Source organism: Xenopus tropicalis, chromosome 9 (genome assembly GCF_000004195.4).
Source record: "Xenopus tropicalis strain Nigerian chromosome 9, UCB_Xtro_10.0, whole genome shotgun sequence".
NCBI lineage: Eukaryota > Metazoa > Chordata > Amphibia > Anura > Pipidae > Xenopus > Xenopus tropicalis.
The window spans coordinates 85,477,237-85,502,739 of NC_030685.2; the positions used below are offsets into that span (position 1 = coordinate 85,477,237).

The 25,503-nt window shown below is 48.9% G+C and overlaps 2 protein-coding genes across 7 annotated transcripts in view; one reads left to right on the forward strand and one right to left on the reverse strand.

The window, feature by feature from the left end:
- The window catches only part of LOC116407773, an 880,143-nt gene that overhangs the window by 758,324 nt on the left and 96,316 nt on the right, over positions 1-25,503 (reverse strand). The window lies entirely within an intron of this gene.
- tns1 (tensin 1) overlaps positions 1-25,503 on the forward strand; it is a 244,620-nt gene that overhangs the window by 183,354 nt on the left and 35,763 nt on the right. For all 6 annotated transcript variants that reach the window (XM_031893769.1, XM_031893771.1, XM_031893772.1 and 3 more), the window contains one exon: positions 23,159-24,880. In XM_031893769.1, coding sequence (XP_031749629.1) covers positions 23,159-24,880 — 1,722 coding nt within the window. The remainder of the gene's footprint in view (positions 1-23,158; positions 24,881-25,503) is intronic.

Below are 25,503 nucleotides of genomic sequence, written 5' to 3' on the forward strand. Positions count from 1 at the left end.
AGTAAGGGAAGATGGTATGGGGGGGCTGTAACTGTGGGACAGTGTGTATAGTAAGGGAAGATGGGATGGGGGGGTGTAACTGGGGGACAGTGTGTATAGTAAGGGAAGATGGTATGGGGGGGTGTAACTGTGGGACAGTGTGTATAGTAAGGGAAGATGGTACGGGGGGGGGCTGTAACTGTGGGACAGTGTGTATAGTAAGGGAAGATGGTATGGGGGGGGGGCTGTAACTGTGGGACAGTGTGTATAGTAAGGGAAGATGGTATGGGGGGGCTGTAACTGTGGGACAGTGTGTATAGTAAGGGAAGATGGTATGGGGGGGGTGTAACTGTGGGACAGTGTGTATAGTAAGGGAAGATGGTATGGGGGGGTGTAACTGTGGGACAGTGTGTATAGTAAGGGAAGATGGTATGGGGGGGCTGTAACTGTGGGACAGTGTGTATAGTAAGGGAAGATGGTATGGGGGGGTGTAACTGTGGGATAGTGTGTATAGTAAGGGAAGATGGTATGGGGGGGCTGTAACTGTGGGACAGTGTGTATAGTAAGGGAAGATGGTATGGGGGGGGTGTAACTGTGGGATAGTGTGTATAGTAAGGGAAGATGGTATGGGGGGGTGTAACTGTGGGATAGTGTGTATAGTAAGGGAAGATGGTATGGGGGGGCTGTAACTGTGGGACAGTGTGTATAGTAAGGGAAGATGGTATGGGGGGGTGTAACTGTGGGACAGTGTGTATAGTAAGGGAAGATGGTATGGGGGGGTGTAACTGGGGGCAGTGTGTATAGTAAGGGAAGATGGTATGGGGGGGCTGTAACTGTGGGACAGTGTGTATAGTAAGGGAAGATGGTATGGGGGGGTGTAACTGTGGGACAGTGTGTATAGTAAGGGAAGATGGTATGGGGGGGTGTAACTGTGGGATAGTGTGTATAGTAAGGGAAGATGGTATGGGGGGGGCTGTAACTGTGGGACAGTGTGTATAGTAAGGGAAGATGGTATGGGGGGGGGCTGTAACTGTGGGACAGTGTGTATAGTAAGGGAAGATGGTATGGGGGGTGTAACTGTGGGACAGTGTGTATAGTAAGGGAAGATGGTATGGGGGGGTGTAACTGTGGGACAGTGTGTATAGTAAGGGAAGATGGTATGGGGGGTGTAACTGTGGGATAGTGTGTATAGTAAGGGAAGATGGTATGGGGGGTGTAACTGTGGGATAGTGTGTATAGTAAGGGAAGATGGTATGGGGGGGTGTAACTGTGGGACAGTGTGTATAGTAAGGGAAGATGGTATGGGGGGTGTAACTGTGGGATAGTGTGTATAGTAAGGGAAGATGGTATGGGGGGGTGTAACTGTGGGATAGTGTGTATAGTAAGGGAAGATGGTATGGGGGGTGTAACTGTGGGACAGTGTGTATAGTAAGGGAAGATGGTATGGGGGGTGTAACTGTGGGACAGTGTGTATAGTAAGGGAAGATGGTATGGGGGGGTGTAACTGTGGGACAGTGTGTATAGTAAGGGAAGATGGTATGGGGGGTGTAACTGTGGGATAGTGTGTATAGTAAGGGAAGATGGTATGGGGGGGTGTAACTGTGGGATAGTGTGTATAGTAAGGGAAGATGGTATGGGGGGGTGTAACTGTGGGACAGTGTGTATAGTAAGGGAAGATGGTATGGGGGGGGTGTAACTGTGGGACAGTGTGTATAGTAAGGGAAGATGGTATGGGGGGGTGTAACTGTGGGATAGTGTGTATAGTAAGGGAAGATGGTATGGGGGGGTGTAACTGTGGGACAGTGTGTATAGTAAGGGAAGATGGTATGGGGGGTGTAACTGTGGGATAGTGTGTATAGTAAGGGAAGATGGTATGGGGGGGTGTAACTGTGGGACAGTGTGTATAGTAAGGGAAGATGGTATGGGGGGGTGTAACTGTGGGACAGTGTGTATAGTAAGGGAAGATGGTATGGGGGGGGTGTAACTGTGGGACAGTGTGTATAGTAAGGGAAGATGGTATGGGGGGGTGTAACTGTGGGATAGTGTGTATAGTAAGGGAAGATGGTATGGGGGGGGTGTAACTGTGGGACAGTGTGTATAGTAAGGGAAGATGGTATGGGGGGGGTGTAACTGTGGGACAGTGTGTATAGTAAGGGAAGATGGTATGGGGGGGTGTAACTGTGGGACAGTGTGTATAGTAAGGGAAGATGGTATGGGGGGTGTAACTGTGGGACAGTGTGTATAGTAAGGGAAGATGGTATGGGGGGGTGTAACTGTGGGACAGTGTGTATAGTAAGGGAAGATGGTATGGGGGGTGTAACTGTGGGATAGTGTGTATAGTAAGGGAAGATGGTATGGGGGGGGTGTAACTGTGGGACAGTGTGTATAGTAAGGGAAGATGGTATGGGGGGGGTGTAACTGTGGGACAGTGTGTATAGTAAGGGAAGATGGTATGGGGGGTGTAACTGTGGGACAGTGTGTATAGTAAGGGAAGATGGTATGGGGGGTGTAACTGTGGGGCAGTGTGTATAGTAAGGGAAGATGGTATGGGGGGGGTGTAACTGTGGGACAGTGTGTATAGTAAGGGAAGATGGTATGGGGGGGGTGTAACTGTGGGACAGTGTGTATAGTAAGGGAAGATGGTATGGGGGGGTGTAACTGTGGGACAGTGTGTATAGTAAGGGAAGATGGTATGGGGGGGGGTGTAACTGTGGGACAGTGTGTATAGTAAGGGAAGATGGTATGGGGGGGGTGTAACTGTGGGACAGTGTGTATAGTAAGGGAAGATGGTATGGGGGGGTGTAACTGTGGGACAGTGTGTATAGTAAGGGAAGATGGTATGGGGGGGGGTGTAACTGTGGGACAGTGTGTATAGTAAGGGAAGATGGTATGGGGGGGGTGTAACTGTGGGACAGTGTGTATAGTAAGGGAAGATGGTATGGGGGGTGTAACTGTGGGACAGTGTGTATAGTAAGGGAAGATGGTATGGGGGGGCTGTAACTGTGGGACAGTGTGTATAGTAAGGGAAGATGGTATGGGGGGGCTGTAACTGTGGGACAGTGTGTATAGTAAGGGAAGATGGTATGGGGGGGTGTAACTGTGGGACAGTGTGTATAGTAAGGGAAGATGGTATGGGGGGGCTGTAACTGTGGGATAGTGTGTATAGTAAGGGAAGATGGTATGGGGGGGGTGTAACTGTGGGACAGTGTGTATAGTAAGGGAAGATGGTATGGGGGGGCTGTAACTGTGGGACAGTGTGTATAGTAAGGGAAGATGGTATGGGGGGGTGTAACTGTGGGACAGTGTGTATAGTAAGGGAAGATGGTATGGGGGCTGTAAGTGTGGGACAGTGTGTATAGTAAGGGAAGATGGTATGGGGGGCTGTAACTGTGGGACAGTGTGTATAGTAAGGGAAGATGGTATGGGGGGGGTGTAACTGTGGGACAGTGTGTATAGTAAGGGAAGATGGTATGGGGGGGTGTAACTGTGGGATAGTGTGTATAGTAAGGGAAGATGGTATGGGGGGGTGTAACTGTGGGATAGTGTGTATAGTAAGGGAAGATGGTATGGGGGGGGTGTAACTGTGGGACAGTGTGTATAGTAAGGGAAGATGGTATGGGGGGGTGTAACTGTGGGACAGTGTGTATAGTAAGGGAAGATGGTATGGGGGGGCTGTAACTGTGGGACAGTGTGTATAGTAAGGGAAGATGGTATGGGGGGGTGTAACTGTGGGATAGTGTGTATAGTAAGGGAAGATGGTATGGGGGGGTGTAACTGTGGGATAGTGTGTATAGTAAGGGAAGATGGTATGGGGGGGTGTAACTGTGGGACAGTGTGTATAGTAAGGGAAGATGGTATGGGGGGGTGTAACTGTGGGACAGTGTGTATAGTAAGGGAAGATGGTATGGGGGGGTGTAACTGTGGGACAGTGTGTATAGTAAGGGAAGATGGTATGGGGGGGTGTAACTGTGGGACAGTGTGTATAGTAAGGGAAGATGGTATGGGGGGGTGTAACTGTGGGACAGTGTGTATAGTAAGGGAAGATGGTATGGGGGGGCTGTAACTGTGGGACAGTGTGTATAGTAAGGGAAGATGGTATGGGGGGGTGTAACTGTGGGACAGTGTGTATAGTAAGGGAAGATGGTATGGGGGGGGGTGTAACTGTGGGACAGTGTGTATAGTAAGGGAAGATGGTATGGGGGGGTGTAACTGTGGGACAGTGTGTATAGTAAGGGAAGATGGTATGGGGGGGTGTAACTGTGGGACAGTGTGTATAGTAAGGGAAGATGGTATGGGGGGGTGTAACTGTGGGACAGTGTGTATAGTAAGGGAAGATGGTATGGGGGGGTGTAACTGTGGGACAGTGTGTATAGTAAGGGAAGATGGTATGGGGGGTGTAACTGTGGGACAGTGTGTATAGTAAGGGAAGATGGTATGGGGGGGCTGTAACTGTGGGACAGTGTGTATAGTAAGGGAAGATGGTATGGGGGGGTGTAACTGTGGGACAGTGTGTATAGTAAGGGAAGATGGTATGGGGGGGGTGTAACTGTGGGACAGTGTGTATAGTAAGGGAAGATGGTATGGGGGGGTGTAACTGTGGGACAGTGTGTATAGTAAGGGAAGATGGTATGGGGGGGTGTAACTGTGGGATAGTGTGTATAGTAAGGGAAGATGGTATGGGGGGGTGTAACTGTGGGACAGTGTGTATAGTAAGGGAGATGGATGGGGGGTGTAACTGGGGAGTGTATAGTAAGGGAAGATGGTATGGGGGGGTGTAACTGTGGACAGTGTGTATAGTAAGGGAAGATGGTATGGGGGGGTGTAACTGTGGGACAGTGTGTATAGTAAGGGAAGATGGTATGGGGGGTGTAACTGTGGGACAGTGTGTATAGTAAGGGAAGATGGTATGGGGGGGTGTAACTGTGGGACAGTGTGTATAGTAAGGGAAGATGGTATGGGGGGGTGTAACTGTGGGACAGTGTGTATAGTAAGGGAAGATGGTATGGGGGGGTGTAACTGTGGGATAGTGTGTATAGTAAGGGAAGATGGTATGGGGGGGTGTAACTGTGGGACAGTGTGTATAGTAAGGGAAGATGGTATGGGGGGGTGTAACTGTGGGACAGTGTGTATAGTAAGGGAAGATGGTATGGGGGGGTGTAACTGTGGGACAGTGTGTATAGTAAGGGAAGATGGTATGGGGGGGTGTAACTGTGGGACAGTGTGTATAGTAAGGGAAGATGGTATGGGGGGTGTAACTGTGGGACAGTGTGTATAGTAAGGGAAGATGGTATGGGGGGGTGTAAACTGTGGGACAGTGTGTATAGTAAGGGAAGATGGTATTGGGGGGGTGTAACTGTGGGACAGTGTGTATAGTAAGGGAAGATGGTATGGGGGGGTGTAACTGTGGGACAGTGTGTATAGTAAGGGAAGATGGTATGGGGGGTGTAACTGTGGGACAGTGTGTATAGTAAGGGAAGATGGTATGGGGGGGTGTAACTGTAGGACAGTGTGTATAGTAAGGGAAGATGGTATGGGGGGGGTGTAACTGTGGGACAGTGTGTATAGTAAGGGAAGATGGTATGGGGGGTGTAACTGTGGGACAGTGTGTATAGTAAGGGAAGATGGTATGGGGGGGTGTAACTGTGGGACAGTGTGTATAGTAAGGGAAGATGGTATGGGGGGGTGTAACTGTGGGACAGTGTGTATAGTAAGGGAAGATGGTATGGGGGGTGTAACTGTGGGACAGTGTGTATAGTAAGGGAAGATGGTATGGGGGGGTGTAACTGTGGGACAGTGTGTATAGTAAGGGAAGATGGTGAGTAAGAAGGGAAAGCCGGGCAGGTACAGAGACCAGAGCAAGTGCAGCCCATAATTCTGTGTATAGTAAGGTCACATTATAGTGTTGGCCAATACTGAGGCCCTGCCTCCCACAAACTGCCCAGTCACAGTGACAGCAGCCGGTGGGTCGGTGCCAAGCCTGGGGGTGCCAAGCCTGGGGGTGCCAAGCCTGGGGGTGCCAAGCCTGGGGGTGCCAAGCCTGGGGGTGCCACGTCACGCCGCGTGATACAAGTGTTTACAAACTTCTCCTTGGGTTTGTCCCGGATCGCTGGGGGGAGCTGCAAAAATCCCACCCCCACACGGGATAAAATGTCATTTCTTTCATCATATTCATTAAGAGCGTTGGCAGAGCCCCCCCCCCCCCCCCACCCCACCTGGTGCCATGGTTTCACTTACAGCCAATGGTGTCTCTTCTGTTTCCCTGCGCCCCCGCTCGGCTGAGCAGATCTGGCAGGGGATTCTGGGAGTTGTAGTACAATAATGTGTTCAACGTGGCCCTAGAAAGCACGGGGCCCACTTGCACCCCTAGAAGGGCAGCAGTAACATTGAATCTGCCCTATGGCCCCCTGTTTGGGGGAATAGCCTTGGGCCCAGGAGGGGGCACCGCTGGGAAGTGCAGCCTTGAGCCAAGGGGGGGCTGGAACCCGCGGCTGGTGAATAAGTGTTTCCATTCGCTGGCACCAGGCTGAAGGGCACAGGCCAAACCCTGACCGGCCAAAGCAGGGGGGGGGGGAGCTCCGTCTCTAGGGAAATGCCCATCCCAGTTTAGGTCATTAATGGAAAACAGAAAGGGCTGGGGGGCTCCCTGCAAGGACTTAACCCCTTCTGTGCCAGGCCTGGCCGGCAGCACAGATACTACTGGCCCCTGAGCACTGGTGGAAAGGGATAGTGTTGCCTTTAATTTCCAATTTGGGTTGCCCGGTGCCAAATAAGTTTGCTTTAATTCACCGGTGTCATCAGAACAGAATCTGCCCGACCCCATTTGCCAAACCGAATGACATGGGTGACAGGATAAACAGCACCCCCCCCCCCCCCCCCCCCGTTCTGTGTTAGCTCCGCCCCTTTCTATCCGTAACAGCTTCGGAATGTGCGGACAATAATACGTTTCCTCCTTGTCAGTGCGGCTTTAAATAGTTGCTACCAGGAGACGAATGTTTCCAGCTTAGTCCTGGCTCCCACAATGCACTGGGAAGGCAGCCAGGCCGGTGCTGGATTCCCCATTGCTCTCCATATGTTATTTCCAAGTTTAAGTCACTGGTTGGTTGCGGCTGCAGGTCCTTTCTATACGAACAGGGATGAGAATTGGATAATTAACTATACCTACGTTGGAGGGTTAACTTCCCCTTGAAATAGTAAGTTAACAGTATGAAGCTATGGAATAACTAGAGGCAATTTCCCCGGTTCAGCCCACATGTGGGGTTGGTTATACGGTGCCCCATCCATATGGGTTCGGGTGACTCTAAACCATTACCCAGTCGGCCATAACCCTTGGCCTTGACCTTAAATTTTATTCTCTGGCGAATAAAACGCCTCATTGACTGCTGCACCAATCAAGCGTTAGTCCTTCGCTGCCTTTTATTGGCTGGTTTTACAGTCCCTGCTGGGGGCCCCCGATAATGGCATATTTTAAAGGGCTCCTGTGTTTTATCAGCACGTCAGCTGGTAGCCAATCGGCAAGCCTTTAGCCCCCATATAGGGGGTCTGTGTATAAAGCAGGATGATAGTGATTGGTTGCTGCGGCTCAGCTGACCCAAAATTCCATTCCGGGTTTGGAGAAGATCCTGGTGCCGGAGAGTTTGTTATTGTTGCTGGGTCATTCCAGAAATACTTTATGGCTTCTCCTTAATGTAAACCTTCCCATAGAGCTACTGGGTGTAAAGGGGAACTAAACCGCATGGGCGGGGGCAATCGTTAATTTCCTACAAAATATTACAAGAGCAAAAAAGCTTATTTAGTATCCATTGGTCTCAGCCAATACTGGTACTGGTTCCATTGTAAGCAGCAGTCCTGCCCTGCTTTATGGCTGAGATTCTAGCTATCTGTATAACAGAGCATTCTGTCACAGTGGCACAGATCCTATCTGATCCCCCCATTGTAAGCAGCAGTCCTGCCCTGCTTTATGGCTGAGATTCTAGCTATCTGTATAACAGAGCATTCTGTCACAGTGGCACAGATCCTATCTGATCCCCCCCATTGTAAGCAGCAGTCCTGCCCTGCTTTATGGCTGAGATTCTAGCTATCTGTATAACAGAGCATTCTGTCACAGTGGCACAGATCCTATCTGATCCCCCCCCCATTGTAAGCAGCAGTCCTGCCCTGCTTTATGGCTGAGATTCTAGCTATCTGTATAACAGAGCATTCTGTCACAGTGGCACAGATCCTATCTGATCCCCCCCATTGTAAGCAGCAGTCCTGCCCTGCTTTATGGCTGAGATTCTAGCTATCTGTATAACAGAGCATTCTGTCACAGTGGCACAGATCCTATCTGATCCCCCCCCCATTGTAAGCAGCAGTCCTGCCCTGCTTTATGGCTGAGATTCTAGCTATCTGTATAACAGAGCATTCTGTCACAGTGGCACAGATCCTATCTGATCCCCCCCATTGTAAGCAGCAGTCCTGCCCTGCTTTATGGCTGAGATTCTAGCTATCTGTATAACAGAGCATTCTGTCACAGTGGCACAGATCCTATCTGATCCCCCCCCCATTGTAAGCAGCAGTCCTGCCCTGCTTTATGGCTGAGATTCTAGCTATCTGTATAACAGAGCATTCTGTCACAGTGGCACAGATCCTATCTGACCCCCCCCCCCCCATTGTAAGCAGCAGTCCTGCCCTGCTTTATGGCTGAGATTCTAGCTATCTGTATAACAGAGCATTCTGTCACAGTGGCACAGATCCTATCTGATCCCCCCATTGTAAGCAGCAGTCCTGCCCTGCTTTATGGCTGAGATTCTAGCTATCTGTATAACAGAGCATTCTGTCACAGTGGCACAGATCCTATCTGATCCCCCCATTGTAAGCAGCAGTCCTGCCCTGCTTTATGGCTGAGATTCTAGCTATCTGTATAACAGAGCATTCTGTCACAGTGGCACAGATCCTATCTGATCCCCCCCCCATTGTAAGCAGCAGTCCTGCCCTGCTTTATGGCTGAGATTCTGTCACAGCGGAGCGACCTGTAACACAGCAGAGGGATTTCAGGTTAATTAGAATTTCTCACTCCCTGTGCCAGTTTTCTTATTTAGGTTAATCCTGAAGAATTGCACAGTTTTCCCAAGATTCTGTCAGTCGTGGGGCTGAAAGGGTTACCCGGGGCAGAATGGCTCCATTGACGGGGCAGGGCATTTACATAATTAATACAGTTCATTCACAGAAAGCCGGGCAGCGGCATTAATAACCATAAGTAGAGGCTCTCTGTGCCATGGAATGTAGGGCAGGGTAATCAGAGCTGAGAGGGTAACAATGAGCCCAGCGTGTGAGCCTGCTTGCCCGGCATTCTCTGCCAATGGAATAACAGTGGGAAAATGGGCCACCGGCGCACAATGCGCATTCACGGAAAAGCTCTAATTAGGTGTTTCATTTAACCCCTTTAGACGGCAGCGAGATCACAAGCTCCAAATTAGCTCCGTGCGCTTGGGGGCAACTCTGTGGGGCTCCTTCTGTGGCACCCGAGGGGTCTAAAAACAATGGGGGTTGTACCTAGGGAAAATAATGTATAATTCTATTAAAGGGGAACTTATACTTGGTGGGGAATTAACCAGAAAGCCAGTTAGGGGGGGATTTGGGGTGAGTGCTTATTTGTGCCCTGGGTACCCCTGGAACTATAGCAGGGTGACTGTTACCCCAATGTTTCTATATATCTGTAACCTTGTTATGGGCTAAGGGGGCCCAGCCTGAAGGCCAGTTAGGGGGATTTGGGGTGAGTGCTTATTTGTGCCCTGGGTACCCCTGGAACTATAGCAGGGTGACTGTTACCCCAATGTTTCTATATATCTGTAACCTTGTTATGGGCTAAGGGGGCCCAGCCTGAAGGCCAGTTAGGGGGGGATTTGGGGTGAGTGCTTATTTGTGCCCTGGGTACCCCTGGAACTATAGCGGGGTGACTGTTACCCCAATGTTTCTATATATGTGTAACCTTGTTATGGGCTAAGGGGGCCCAGCCTAAAGGCCAGTTAGGGGGGGGTTTGGGGTGAGTGCTTATTTGTGCCCTGGGTACCCCTGGAACTATAGCGGGGTGACTGTTACCCCAATGTTTTTATATATCTGTAACCTTGTTATGGGCTAAGGGGGCCCAGCCTGAAGGCCAGTTAGGGGGGGGTTTGGGGTGAGTGCTTATTTGCCCCAGTCCCTTCCCAGAGGCTATTATCCCCCCACTGCTACTATAGGCACCATCTCTCCCTACTATACCTGCTATCCCACAGCCCCAGTCCCTTCCCAGAGGCTATTATCCCCCCACTGCTACTATAGGCACCATCTCTCCCTACTATACCTGCTATCCCACAGCCCCAGTCCCTTCCCAGAGGCTATTATCCCCCCACTGCTACTATAGGCACCATCTCTCCCTACTATACCTGCTATCCCACAGCCCCAGTCCCTTCCCAGAGGCTATTATCCCCCCACTGCTACTATAGGCACCATCTCTCCCTACTATACCTGCTATCCCACAGCCCCAGTCCCTTCCCAGAGGCTATTATCCCCCCACTGCTACTATAGGCACCATCTCTCCCTACTATATAGTTTCTGTGTGTATTTGTACATTTGACAGAAAAGAATGGAAGCTGCCATACTGACTCCTATGACGCACTGCAGGGATTGCTGGGCTATGCTCTCACTCCTATAACGACAATTTAAAGTGGTAACATTCGCTAATGTTCATTCTGTTCCGCTTTCTCCTCGGGGGTCTTTTAGCCACAAGGATCGAGTGTCACTGACTTTTCCGGAAATAAACTATGGCTCAGGGTGTTCATAACAGGGGACCGAGATGTATTTTGGGATGGTCAGAAAGCCGTTGGTGGATACTGTAACACGGGAGTCTGAAGCCTAAATATTATCCTCAATCCTGGGGAAACCAGACCTGTCTGTAGCCAATTAAATCCTGACTTTTTCAAACAGAACCCCCTAATGGAGGGACCCCCTACTGTTGGGCAAATGAATTACAATTGGGTGCCATTGTGCAGGGCTTCAGGTCTTCTAGGTGGGTCCTAAGGGCTGTGACACACGGGGAGATTAGTTGCCCCCCGAAATGCCATCCCACCGGCTAGAATGTAAATCGTTGGTGGGAGATCATAAGCGGCGCCGCGATTTTCCGAAGTTGCCTTGGTTGCTAGGGTCTCGCTTACCATAGCAACCTTCAGCACCTGCAGCGGTATTTGTTTATGCCTTTTGTGGGTTTTTCCCCTGTATTCGTTCCTAGTTCTGGAAACAGTGTCAGAGAAGTTCTGTAAGCCGGCTGCTTTCTGCTACATTGTTTCAGGAGTCGGAAGCAAAGACGTTTACTGATAACTTTTGAAACAGCGGCATCGACTGATGAACGTATATTGGGGAGTCGCTCGGAATGACTTATTCTTTCGTTATAGTGGCAGTTTCCTTGGATTTGTTTAGAAATAATGAAGTGCTAAAGGGTTAAATTGCAAAGTACGACATTCCTTTATTCCCTGTACATTGTCCCGTATCATCCGCGTCTTCCCATTACGCCTCCCCGGCTCTGACACGGGGCCCCCATTGTTACAGACTGGTCGGTGGAGCTCCCGGCCGCACTGATGTCATTCTGTATGGCAGCGCCAGGCCAAGCCCCAGGGAACCAGCTGGCAGAGTGTCTCTATCCCACTACAGGCGAGAGGCAGACACTCCTCCTCCTCCTCTCTGCCTGTCTCTCCCTCTCTGCCTGTCTCTCTCTCCGCTCTGCACATAGCCCAGCACTATATGATCCCCAGCCTGTTTATTGCAGCGCTCACATTCTTCTGATGCTCTCGGGGGGGAGACGTCCTACTGACGGAACGTTGGTGAGTGAAATCTGGGCTGCTCCGAGGGATGCCCCGGGCTGGGGCAGAATCTGTGAATGGGCTGGGGCAGAATCTTGCTGGGGTTCAGGATGGACAGGAGAGATTTGCCAGGGCTTTTAACTTCTTCCAAGCTTCCACTTCTTATCTGCCTTGGGGGTATTTAGTGCAGTAAGGATTTGGTGCCAAGTGGCTGGAATTAAGGGGGGATTAACCCCGACACTTTCTCTTCTCCAGCTGTGTTTCATGGGAATATTTTCGATTTACTATGGAATTATTGTTTATATGTATCTAAAGGGCAAGTATTGCTCAGTTTGTGGGAATGATCAGTGTGGAGTGAAGTGTGCATTTCCCACCCCTGTGCTATGGGGGGGTCACCTCCTGTTTCGGTCGCATATTCGTTGTGGTGGCGCTGTTCCATTGCTTTTTATGGAAGAGGTGGGTTGCTAGAAACAGGTGGAAAGTGGTACTGCGAGTGGCATTGTCTCTAAAACACATTGAATGGCTCCAGACATATCGAGGGATACTTGCCCTTGGAATTCAGTTCTGTTCTTCTCGTTTATCTCCAGTCTGGTTGCCCAAGTGTCAGTCGGCCGGTGTTTATGTTCTGACGTGTGTATTAAGGTATAATGTCATTTACTGGCAGCATCAGGCTGGAAAAAAGTAGCAAGTGGTTGAGCTGGGGAGGCTGCTGGGAATGGGGGAGTGTGGGGTCTGTTCAGCGGGGACAGAGGGGCTTTCATAATCTTCATTATGGACTGGGGGGGGACGTTATAGGTGCTTTATGGGGAGAGATTGTGCAGGACTGTCCCTGTTATTTGTCATCTGAGCTGTAACTCTCCAGACTATGTTCCACACTCACTGACCCAGGAGAGGGGCAAGAAAGAGATGAACAGCCAAGGTCCTTATTAAAATGATAATATAGAGCCCCTATAGACAGGGTATAGACTGGGGTGTTTGTCTCTAAAGCACCCGATTGGCGAGGAACAGGGGTGCTTGGGTGCCTATAGCTCCCATGTGAATAATGGTAGAGGTGTGTAACCCCAATGGATAGGGATACCAAAAAGTGTGGGTGTCCCTATAGAAACCATTTAAATAGTGATAGGGGTGCTTGTCCCAGTAGAGCCCCATTAGATAGCGATACAGCGATACAGGTTCCTGTGCCAGTATGAATTCCCAATGTATAGGGGCAGCGCTGGGCCCCTTATATATAGGATTGTGAGTCCCTGTAGAGCTTCTAGGGATAGGGAAAGGTGCCTGTCCCAGCAGAGCACCCTTGGAAGGAGATACATGTGTAGGGGTACAAGTATGGGTGTCCCTATGTAGCTTCTGGGATAGGAATAAAGGTGCACATCCCAGCAAAGCCCTGTTGGGTACAGGTGTATTTGTCTATTTGTATAGGGGTATATGTATGTGTGAAGCCCCACAGATAGGGATAAAGATCTTGACTGGATAGAGACAGAGGGGGGCATCCCTGAAGACCATATGGAATACCTATATATAGGGGGAGCTGTATGTGTGGAGCCCCCACGGATAGGGATACAGGTGTTTCCCATAGATCCTCACTGGAGAGAGAGAGGGGGGGGGCATCCCTGAAGACCATATGGAATACCTATATATAGGGGGAGCTGTATGTGTGGAACCCCCATGGATAGGGATACAGGTGTTTCCCATAGATCCTCACTGGAGAGAGAGAGGGGGGGGGGCATCCCTGAAGACCATATGGAATACCTATATATAGGGGGAGCTGTATGTGTGGAACCCCCATGGATAGGGATACAGGTGTTTCCCATAGACAGGGGAGCATCCCTGAAGACCATATGGAATACCTATATATATATAGGGGGAGAGTTCCCTATGGAGCCCTGTGGCCAGGGACAGAGCTGCGTGTAACCCTATGGGGACCCTGTGTATGTGGATAAACACGCATGTTTCCCTATAGGGCCCCCTGAGTGGGGGCTGCATGTACCGACAGGTCCCCTTTGGGCAGGGACAGAGGTGCGTGTCCCCCCCGTGTGCGTGCGTTTCTGTTTGCATTCTTAAGCTGTAAGTATGTAGCAGAAATCATACAGCTGCGCCGCGTGTTGTTCTTAGCCGGGATTAAGTGTAATGAAATCTGTCTGTTTATCCAAGCGCCCGGCGCGCTCGCTGCTGCCTTGTAGTAAGGCAAGGTGCCATGCATCCAATAATTCCATCCAACGAAAGGCAAAGTAACCTGTGTGGGGCACAGGCTTCTGTACAACTACATCTCTCACTTCAGCCCCTCAAATACAGCTGGGAACCTGTACCCTGTAACTGTGGGTTCTGATTCATTGAAGCTCCCCAATCTGGAGATTCAGCAGCTATTTAGTTGCTAGGGTCCAAGTTACCTTAGCAACCAGGGAGCGGTTCGGATGAGACACTGGTATATGAATAGGAGAGGGACTGAATAGAATAGAAAATTACAAAAAGTAACAATAACAATAAGACTGGAGCCTCACAGAGTGATAGGTTTTTGGCTGCCGGGGTCAGTGACCCCCATTTCAATTGCAAAGAGTTAGAAGAAGGCAAATAATTCAAAAACTATAACAAATAAATAGTGAAGACCAATTGGAAAGTTGCTTAGTATAATATACTAAAGTTTATTTAATGGTGAACCGCCCCTTTAAAACTCTTTATTGCTTTATTTAGTGTAGGAGCCAGTTGTAGGGTCCATCCCCTGACCGGGCAGCGGTGAATGCCATCCGACCGTCGGGGTTCCCTGGCACCTTCCTTGCTTCCCAGCATTGCCTAATGTGCCCGAGCAGCTGCAGGGGCCACGGGGCCACCTTGACTATTTTTATTTGCCTGTGATCTATTTTTGCCTCCTTTCCTATTGATCCCTGCGGGGGGGGGGGGGGGGGGAAGAGGGCAGAACATAACTGCAATTCCTCTCTGTCCCGACCGGCCCCCATTTATTATTAACGAGGTGCATAAAGAAGTGGGTTCCGGTAATGAGTTATTGGTGCTTTCATGATCCATTAGTAGCGAATCCTGCAGGGAGGCGGCCATATTGGTTCTGATGGTGCCCGGCTGCCGCTTTCCCACAGGAACATTTTTTTGGTCTGTTGTTCCGGGCTTTGAAGCCTTTGGGTAAACAGAGATAGGGAGACGGCAAACATCCCTATTATTCCCCATTTGTTTTGTATCCCGCTCCGACCTCTGGATAAACAAAGTGCCGGTCCTGTCCAAATAATGCTCTGTGTGCCTCTCTCCCTATGGGCGATACTCTCAGCTGTGGAACCGAGACCAGAACCAGCACTTGTTTGTGCCCAGCGCCCTTCTACCGTGTCCCGGAAAATATTTTGTTTCCTATAAATTCCTCCCATCCTATCCTATTCTATCCTATCCCATTTTATCCCATCCTATCCCATCCTATCCTATCCCATCCTATCCCATCCTATCCATTTCACTTTCCTATGTATAAGGTCAAACTGCAAGTTATTAGTGGAGTCTTTCTGTAAAGGGGAACTGCGCCCAAATTATCCCTCATTCTCACTGGGTTTATAGTTATGTGTAACTGTCACTGTGTCTGTCCCTTCCCTTCCCTGCACTGCTGGTTCTGACTCCTGATACAACTCCCCAATACCCATTCATTCCTCATTCTCACTGGGTTTATAGTTATGTGTAACTGTCACTGTGTCTGTCCCTTTCCCTTCCCTGCACTGCTGGTTCTGACTCCCGATACAACTCCCCAATACCCATTCATTCCTCATTCTCACTTGGTTTATAGTTATGTGTAACTGTCACTGTGCCTGTCCCTTTCCCTTCCCTGCACTGCTGGTTCTGACTCCTGATACAACTCCCCAATATCCATTCATTCCTCATTCTCACTGGGTTTATAGTTATGTGTAACTGTCACTGTGTCTGTCCCTTTCCCTTCCCTGCACTGCTGGTTCTGACTCCTGATACAACTCCCCAATATCCATTCATTCCTCATTCTCACTGGGTTTATAGTTATGTGTAACTGTCACTGTCTGTCCCTTCCCTGCACTGCTGGTTCTGACTCCCGATACAACTCCCCAATATCCATTCATTCCTCATTCTCACTGGGTTTATAGTTATGTGTAACTGTCACTGTGTCTGTCCCTTTCCCTTCTCTGCACTGCTGGTTCTGACTCCTGATACAACTCCCCAATATCCATTCATTCCTCATTCTCACTGGGTTTATAGTTATGTGTAACTGTCACTGTGTCTGTCCCTTTCCCTTCCCTGCACTGCTGGTTCTGACTCCTGATACAACTCCCCAATATCCATTCATTCCTCATTCTCACTGGGTTTATAGTTATGTGTAACTGTCACTGTGTCTGTCCCTTTCCCTTCTCTGCACTGCTGGTTCTGACTCCTGATACAACTCCCCAATATCCATTCATTCCTCATTCTCACTGGGTTTATAGTTATGTGTAACTGTCACTGTGTCTGTCCCTTTCCCTTCTCTGCACTGCTGGTTCTGACTCCTGATACAACTCCCCAATATCCATTCATTCCTCATTCTCACTGGGTTTATAGTTATGTGTAACTGTCACTGTGTCTGTCCCTTTCCCTTCCCTGCACTGCTGGTTCTGACTCCTGATACAACTCCCCAATATCCATTCATTCCTCATTCTCACTGGGTTTATAGTTATGTGTAACTGTGTCTGTCCCTTTCCCTTTCCCTTCCCTGCACTGCTGGTTCTGACTCCTGATACAACTCCCCAATACCCATTCATTCCTCATTCTCACTGGGTTTATAGTTATGTGTAACTGTCACTGTGTCTGTCCCTTTCCCTTCCCTGCACTGCTGGTTCTGACTCCTGATACAACTCCCCAATACCCATTCATTCCTCATTCTCACTGGGTTTATAGTTATGTGTAACTGTCACTGTGTCTGTCCCTTTCCCTTCCCTGCACTGCTGGTTCTGACTCCCGATACAACTCCCCAATACCCATTCATTCCTCATTCTCACTGGGTTTATAGTTATGTGTAACTGTCACTGTGTCTGTCCCTTTCCCTTCCCTGCACTGCTGGTTCTGACTCCTGATACAACTCCCCAATATCCATTCATTCCTCATTCTCACTGGGTTTATAGTTATGTGTAACTGTCACTGTGTCTGTCCCTTTCCCTTCCCTGCACTGCTGGTTCTGACTCCTGATACAACTCCCCAATATCCATTCATTCCTCATTCTCATTGGATTTATAGCTGTTTGTAAATGTCATTGCTATTGAAAACCATGTCCATTTTTTTGCTTCTGACTCAGCAATGTAATAGAACTCACTGGCTTCAGGAGTCAGAACCAGCTGTGCAGGGAATATAAATAGCCAGATAGACATTGTTTTCGATGACAATGTACAAATAACTTGAAACCCAGTGAGAATGAGTGAATATCGGGACATGTTCATTGAGTAAAAGCAGTTATTCCTACAGTGGAGTAGAGACAAGGCAGGTACAACCTGCTAAGTTACAGCAGCAGCTGGAGGGCCGCATGTTGGCCAACTATAAAGCAGACAGAGGAATTCTGCTGGGGTCAAGGCCTTGGGCCATGACAAATGGTGGTGGTGGGGGCATTAGAAACCCCCCTATAATATACACTATGCACGCAAGGCAAAAGTATATTTAGCTGCTGAACTACAAGTCCCAGCATCCCCAGGCAGATTAGTGCTATAAATGTATACTGTATAAAAATAATACTTAATACATTTTTAATTGGTACAGGGGTGCCAGGGGTGCTAGCCGATAGGTAGACTGTCTCCCAGTCTGCACTAAACCACTCTATAGTCTCTATACAAAAGGCACTCCATTATACTTGCCCTTTAAACCTCCTGTCTATTGAATAGTATAGTGCTTACAGTTTGCGGTGGGACCCACTCTCTTCCCTAGGTGATGGGCCGTGGTTTATTGAGGATTTATATTGGCAGCTGCGTGATATTAATGCAACGGAAAGGCGCTCTCTGCCAGGGGGATGCTGGGATGGATGCCGGGGGATGCTGGGAGATGTAGTCCAGTCAGGTTGTGGCTAAATATAATTTTTATTACTTTATCATAGTTTTCGGCAGGTTCCCCCGGCTTGCACAGTAAGGAGGGGATTCTTAGCGCAGCCCCTGGGTCTCCCAATCACTCAGCGGTTAAACTCATTCAGCCCCAACTTCACTTCTACTGGGTTTAAAGGAACAGTAACCGTTTGGCGTCTCCCTAATGGCACCGGGATTTTATTGCCTTGTCTGCAGCACTGCATGTGTGAGAGGCCTCAGTAGAATCAGCTAGGAGAGTGCAATCCCAGAATCCCCTGCAGGGTGCCTGTAGCTTTAATGAAACAATACATCTTTTGTACGGGGGCTTATGAATCAGGGAGCGATGGCGCTGTGCCTTTAAGACAGGATTGCATCTTCCGAAAGCATTTTAATGACAATCCCACATTTACCAATTTGGACGGGAATTTTTCCAATGAATTCACCACAAATTGTTAGAAAATAAAAGGCCAAGAAACGGGTTTTGCATAGCTGCACTGTTCCCACGCCAGGGATGTGTGCCACTTAAAGGGGAAATTTCATAAATATAAAGTAACGCGTCATGTGTAGCCAACATACAGCGATCTGAGGAAAATCTACTTATTATGTGGGAAAACTCAAGGACAGCTTGCTTTATGGCTGAGATTCTAGCTATCTGTATAACAGAGCATTCTGTCACAGTGGCACAGATCCTATCTGATCCCCCCCATTGTAAGCAGCAGTCCTGCCCTGCTTTATGGCTGAGATTCTAGCTATCTGTATAACAGAGCATTCTGTCACAGTGGCACAGATCCTATCTGATCCCCCCATTGTAAGCAGCAGTCCTACCCTGCTTTATGGCTGAGATTCTAGTTATCTGTATAACAGAGCATTCTGTCACAGTGGCACAGATCCTATCTGATCCCCCCATTGTAAGCAGCAGTCCTACCCTGCTTTATGGCTGAGATTCTAGTTATCTGTATAACAGAGCATTCTGTCACAGTGGCACAGATCCTATCTGATCCCCCCATTGTAAGCAGCAGTCCTGCCCTGCTTTATGGCTGAGATTCTAGCTATCTGTATAACAGAGCATTCTGTCACAGTGGCACAGATCCTATCTGATCCCCCCATTGTAAGCAGCAGTCCTGCCCTGCTTTATGGCTGAGATTCTAGCTATCTGTATAACAGAGCATTCTGTCACAGTGGCACAGATCCTATCTGATCCCCCCATTGAAAGCAGCAGTCCTGCCCTGCTTTATGGCTGAGATTCTAGCTATCTGTATAACAGAGCATTCTGTCACAGTGGCACAGATCCTATCCCCCCCCATTGTAAGCAGCAGTCCTGCCCTGCTTTATGGCTGAGATTCTAGCTATCTGTATAACAGAGCATTCTGTCACAGTGGCACAGATCCTATCTGATCCCCCCCATTGTAAGCAGCAGTCCTGCCCTGCTTTATGGCTGAGATTCTAGCTATCTGTATAACAGAATAAGAAAGCTAAGCAAGGGAAAGGAACAACCCCCCCGGCAACATTCCATCTCCTTGTAGGCAGTATGTGCATAAATGATCTTTTGTGCCCACTTTTACAAAACCAGAGGGCAGAAGCCTGAGTAATGGCTGAACTATGTGTGAGTAAATGTTCCCCTCTATGCGCCGGTGCCGCCGGTGGGCACATACGTACGCCTGTAGCGCTTCGGAGGGACATTGCTGAACAACAGGTTTGGGCTTTGTAATTCTATGAACATTGAGTGTCGGTGCCATCAGTTCCTTCTCACCTCCACCCTAACGGCTCGCAGTGAATCAGCCCACTCAGCGCCGCCCGGAGGGGCTGAAATATCTGAGTTCTTGGCACGGCGAGCCCCCGCGGATTAGGGAGGGGCAGAGTGAGTCAGTGCCAAGGAGGGATGCGGGGACAATAAACACAAATTAATGTCGGATAGGGTTGCCTCTCATTGGCTTCACTGGAACCACCTACAGTGTGTTATAATGTGTGTGGAATGTATGCCCACAGCACGGGGTTAATCATTACATAGAGCAAAGCGTTGCGGTCAAACGTATGACCCTTTAGCTTTTGGTTACTCTTGGCAAATTGGCATCTTGGCCTACTGTTACTTACTGTAGCAATGTTGTCTTACTGTTGCCTTTATGCCTACTGTCTCCATCTTGCTCTACAGGTCTCCATTTTGTCCTACTGTCTCCATCTTGCTCTACAGGTCTCCATCTTCTCCTACAGTCTCCATCTTGTCCTACTGTCTCCATCTTGCCCTACTGTCTCCATCTTGCCCTACTGTCTCCATCTTGCCCTACTGTCTCCATCTTGCTCTACAGGTCTCCATCTTGTCCTACAGTCTCCATCTTGCCCTACTGTCTCCATCTTGTCCTACTGTCTCCATCTTGTCCTACTGTCTCCATCTTGTCCTACTGTCTCCATCTTGTCCTACTGTCTCCATCTTGTCCTACTGTCTCCATCTTGTCCTACTGTCTCCATCTTGCTTTACTGTCTCCATCTTGTCCTACTGTCTCCATCTTGTCCTACTGTCTCCATCTTGCTTTACTGTCTCCATCTTGTCCTACTGTGTCCATCTTGTCCTACTGTCTCCATCTTGCCCTACTGTCTCCATCTTGCCCTACTGTCTCCATCTTGTCCTACTGTCTCCATTCTGCCCTACTGTCTCCATCTTGCCCTACTGTCTCCATCTTCCTCTACTGTCTCCATCTTGTCCTACTGTCTCCATCTTGCCCTACTGTCTCCATCTTGTCCTACTGTCTCCATCTTGCCCTACTGTCTCCATCTTGTCCTACTGTCTCCATCTTGCCCTACTGTCTCCATGTTGTCCTACTGTCTCCATCTTGTTCTTCTTTTTCCATCTTGCCCTACTGTCTCCATCTTGCCCTACTGTCTCCATCTTTCTCTACTGTCTCCATCTTGTCCTACTGTCTCCATTTTGCCCTACTGTCTCCACCTTTATCTACCGTCTTCACCTTGTCCTACTACATCCATCTTGCCCTACTGTCTCCATCTTGCCCTACTGTCTCCATCTTGCCCTAATATCTCCATCTTGCCCTACTGTCTCCATCTTGCCCTACTGTCCCCATCTTGCCCCACTGTCTCCACCTTGTTTGTACCTACCTTTCCCTTATGTCCCTTATTCCCACTAATTATACAAGAGCACAATAGGGGGCAAACGTGTGGTAGAATGTTGAGCTTTCCCACGCTTTTTCGACGTACAATTGTGTTAAAGGCCCGAGTCTGTCCCCTCTGCTTTGTTCCTACCCAATGACTTCTCTGTACCCAAACATCCAAATGTATTTATGTTGGTTCAATATGTTCACCTGGCTTAGTATTTACAAAGTGGACCAAGGGCGTGCAGCTGTTAAAGGGAAAATATTCCCTATTTATAAGCAGCGGAGATAAAACTCATGAGAGTCACATCTGTGTTATACACTTTCCACAATCTCTTGGGCTTCCGGCCAGGAAAATGTTCCCAAATTCCCTCGCTGAGAACGTTTTTCTGTCTTTGATGGGTAAATGTAACAACCCTCTTTGTGGGCAGAGAAATCCCAAATAAGTTACAAATTCCTTGTAATGGAGTTTCCAAACCCGCTAAAAGAGCAAATCAAACAGTAAATACATCATGTAGGTTACAATTGTTTTACTGTCTCCATCTTGCCCTACTGTCTCCATCTTTTCCTACTGTCTCCATCTTGCCCTACTGTCTCCATCTTGCCCTACTGTCTCCATCTTTTCCTACTGTCTCCATCTTGCCCTACTGTCTCCATCTTGCCCTACTGTCTCCATCTTGTCATACTGTCTCCATCTTGCCCTACTGTCTCCATCTTGCCCTACTGTCTCCATCTTGCCCTACTGTCTCCATCTTGCCCTACTGTCTCCATCTTGCTCTACTGTCCCCATCTTGCCCCATTGTCTCCATCGTGCCCTACTGTCTCCATATTGTCCTACTGTCTCCATCTTGTCCTACTGTCTCCATCTTGCCCTACCGTCTCCATCTTGCCCTACTGTCTCCATCTTGTCCTACTGTCTCCAGCTTGCCCTACTGTCTCCATCTTGCCCTACTGTCTCCATCTTGGCCTACTGTCTCTATCTTGGCCTACTGTCTCCATCTTGCCCTACTGTCTCCATCTTGCCCTACTGTCTCCATCTTGCCCTACTGTCTCCATCTTGCCCTACTGTCTCCATCTTGCTCTACTGTCTCCATCTTGCCCTACTGTCTCCATCTTGCCCTACTGTCTCCATCTTGCCCTACTGTCTCCATCTTGCCCTACTGTCTCCATCTTGCCCTACTGTCTCCATCTTGCCCTACTGTCTCCATCTTGCCCTACTGTCTCCATCTTGCTCTACTGTCTCCATCTTGCTCTACTGTCTCCATCTTGCCCTACTGTCTCCATCTTGCCCTACTGTCCCCATCTTGCTCTACTGTCTCCATCTTGCCCTACTGTCTCCATCTTGCCCTACTGTCTCCATTTTGTCCTACTGTCTCCATCTTGTCCTACTGTCATTTTGCCCTACTTTTCCATCTTGTCCTACTGTCTCCATCATTGTTATAAAATATGAAATCAGTTTATTATAGATAGTTTGTAACAAATTTCTTGACGGATAAGTATTTTTTCTTCAGACAAATTCCATGAGTCCCCTGAGACACCGGGCTTGTTCTCAAAGTATTTCCATTATGAATTCCATTCTGAAAAGCCTGACCCAGACTTTCAACCAATAGGCAAATATAAAATACATGTTAAGGCACTAAAGTACTTTTCTGGGTCCATATGAGATAGGACTCTCTAAGCCACCATAGCAGATCCTTATGCCATGATGGTATCACCCCCTATGGAGGTTCTCTATCTGCCTTTCCTCACCGGGGGGGGGGGGGATCTGAGGAGGCCACCGGCTCCCTGGACACCCCGTCTGTTTGTGGCTAATTATTAATTGCCATATGTTTGCATGCTGCGTTCCAAAGTGCCATTATGTAACACATTAACGGAAGCTGTTGTTGGACTTGGAGGAGAATCGCGGTGGGGCTGAATTGCTTGGAATGGGGACAGGCTCCTGTGGGATCCGAGCGCTGGAATTTAAATCAACAGCACATTCAATTTACGACTTGATATTTGTATCGATAAAGATGTTAATGCTTTTTGTTCTGCCATTGGAATTGATATGAGAGGAAGGGCTGAGGCTTTAGCGGTTTCTCTAGAGAGACATCTTGGCTGTAGCCAAGGCTTATAGATATCACAGTAAGCAAGAGGGTGGAGGGGTGAAGACATTAACATTGCTAAATAATGACTTTCATCTGACTTTCCGTCAAGTTCTTAAGTGCTTAATGGTCTTTTTTTTTTTTCTCCTTCTTCGTAGAGGTTGGACACACTCAAGGCCCCTTGGATGGAAGCCTGTACGCCAAGGTGAAGAAGAAAGACTCTACGAACGGCAGCACCAGCACCGTCAACGCCAGCGGAATTCCGTTGTCTGCCGCGCCCAATCACATTGAACACACCCTGTCCGTGAGCAGCGACTCCGGCAACTCGACTGCTTCGACCAAAACCGACAAGACCGATGAGCAAGTGGCCACGGCGGCTGCCAACCAAGGGTTGACCCCTGAGGAGAAGCAAGAGTTGGAGCGGCTCCTGAGCGGCTTTGGCTTGGAGACCGAAGGGCAGATGCACAATTTAAATCCGGGCACATCTGCAGCAGCAGCGATGCTTCACGTTGTGCCGGCGCAAGTCCACGTCAATGGGGAACGGACATCTCCGCAGGTGGAACGAGAGACAGATATTCTTGATGATGATCTGCCCAACCATGATGTTCACAGTGTTGGAAGCTTGGGGACCCTGTCTTCGTGTGATGTGATTCCAAGCTTGAGTGAGACTGGCTACCAGGATTCTCACCTTCGCATGTCCCCCTTGACCAATGGTCCAGCCACTGTTAATGGCATTGATAACCTGCAAAAACATGGGTTTATTGGTAAAGAGACGATGATTAATGGCGGCTACCCGTACAACAACCAGAATGTCTTAAAAAGCGCTTTGATCCCTCATTCCCAGGATGCAGGGATCCATATGCGACCTTCCGTGTCTGCTCATGAAAACTTAGCCTATCAAGTCAACCAGCCCAACTGGGGACAACCTTCTCCATCAAATGTAACACAAAAGCACTTATACTATTATGACCCGAATGGCATGTACCGTTCACAGTCGTACACCGCTGCCGAACCAGGGAAATTCGAAAACATTTCTCAACTACCCCAAGCTCCAGCCCGTAGCGTTAGTAGCAGAGAGGCGGTGCAGAGGGGCCTTAACTCGTGGCAGCAAAGTGGAAGCAGGCCCCCATCCCGGGATGGAACTACTGAGAATCAAGTTGCCAGTCCTAGCCCGCAGCCAAGCACTTTCCAGACTGTTCCACAGAGCCACAGCATCCCAGAATTCCCCAAAATGGCTTCCCAGAAGGAGATTGAGCAGTCTATAGAAGCACTTAATATGCTTATGCTGGACCTGGACCCTTCATTCTCACAAATGCACAAGTCTCAGAGTGTGCCTGTTGCCCCTAGAGAAGAAAGGGTTCTGCCAGTGCAAGGATCCTTCTCAGCGCAGCCATCTTTGGGCATTTATAGCCAGCCGACTCCACAGGTGGCTACACAAAGGCCTAGCAACGCTTACGTGGCTCCTAGCATGGTGCAGAGCGCTGGAGCCTCTCAAAGCCAACCACACTTGCCTTCGGAACAGGTTTCGAGAACATATTCACCTGGGGTGCATCATGACCAAGCTCGGGCTGTTGGGCCAGAAAAAGTTCTGAATGACTATCGGGAGCCTTATGCTGCTGGAACCTTCTCTCCTTATGGTTATCAGAACCAACAACCGCCTTTGGCATTGACAAGAAGCTATAGCTATGGAAGTAGTGCTTCGCCATCTTCGGTTCCACCATTATCGGCATATATGCAGAGCAATACTCAGCAACCCGTCCTTTCTTCTCCTGCTTCTTCTGTGGTCATGGCTCAACCTCAGCCTCAATCCCAGTCTCCGACCAGAGAGCCAGACGATGAACAGTACAGTCTGGAAGGGCTGGTAGCTCACAGAATTGCTGGTAAGTAGAACTGGGACCTCCTTACTATGTCTATGTTTTGCCTGTAAGGTCCAAATGATCTCGGTAGCAATATCAATGTGATGTATCTGGTTCCACAACCATTGAAACCATTATTTGGTTGCCCCTTAAGCCAAAAGGGAAATCTACTATCTACATCTGTCCAGTAGGTCCTACAACTTACTTTTTAGATTGAGGTTCTTATCTCCTTCCTTTATTCAACTTAATATCTGTCTCCATTCTTGAGTACTGGTTCCCAGCCTCTAGGCTTCCAGTTAAGCCCACGTTCAGCCCACAGTATTCAGTGTTTAGTGTGAGGACATCAGAAGCATTAGTCATGTAAAGGCTTGTTATGGTTGGCAACCGCTGTGGCTAAATGTTTGGATGCTGTGTATACAACCATTAGTCATTATGGAGGGTGTTGGGATCTTAGGGCCCAGCATCATGGGGTCGGTGGAACTTTCCACCCTTCGCTCTCCTCCGTTTAAGACAACTGATTGGATGTCTCCATTATTTTCTCCAAAAAAATAAAGTGATACCAAAGGGTAAACAAATCAGCTCTGATGGGTTCGACCATCTTCTACTGTAGCTTCTGAGGCTTCATTTCATTCCGTTTCTCTGCTATA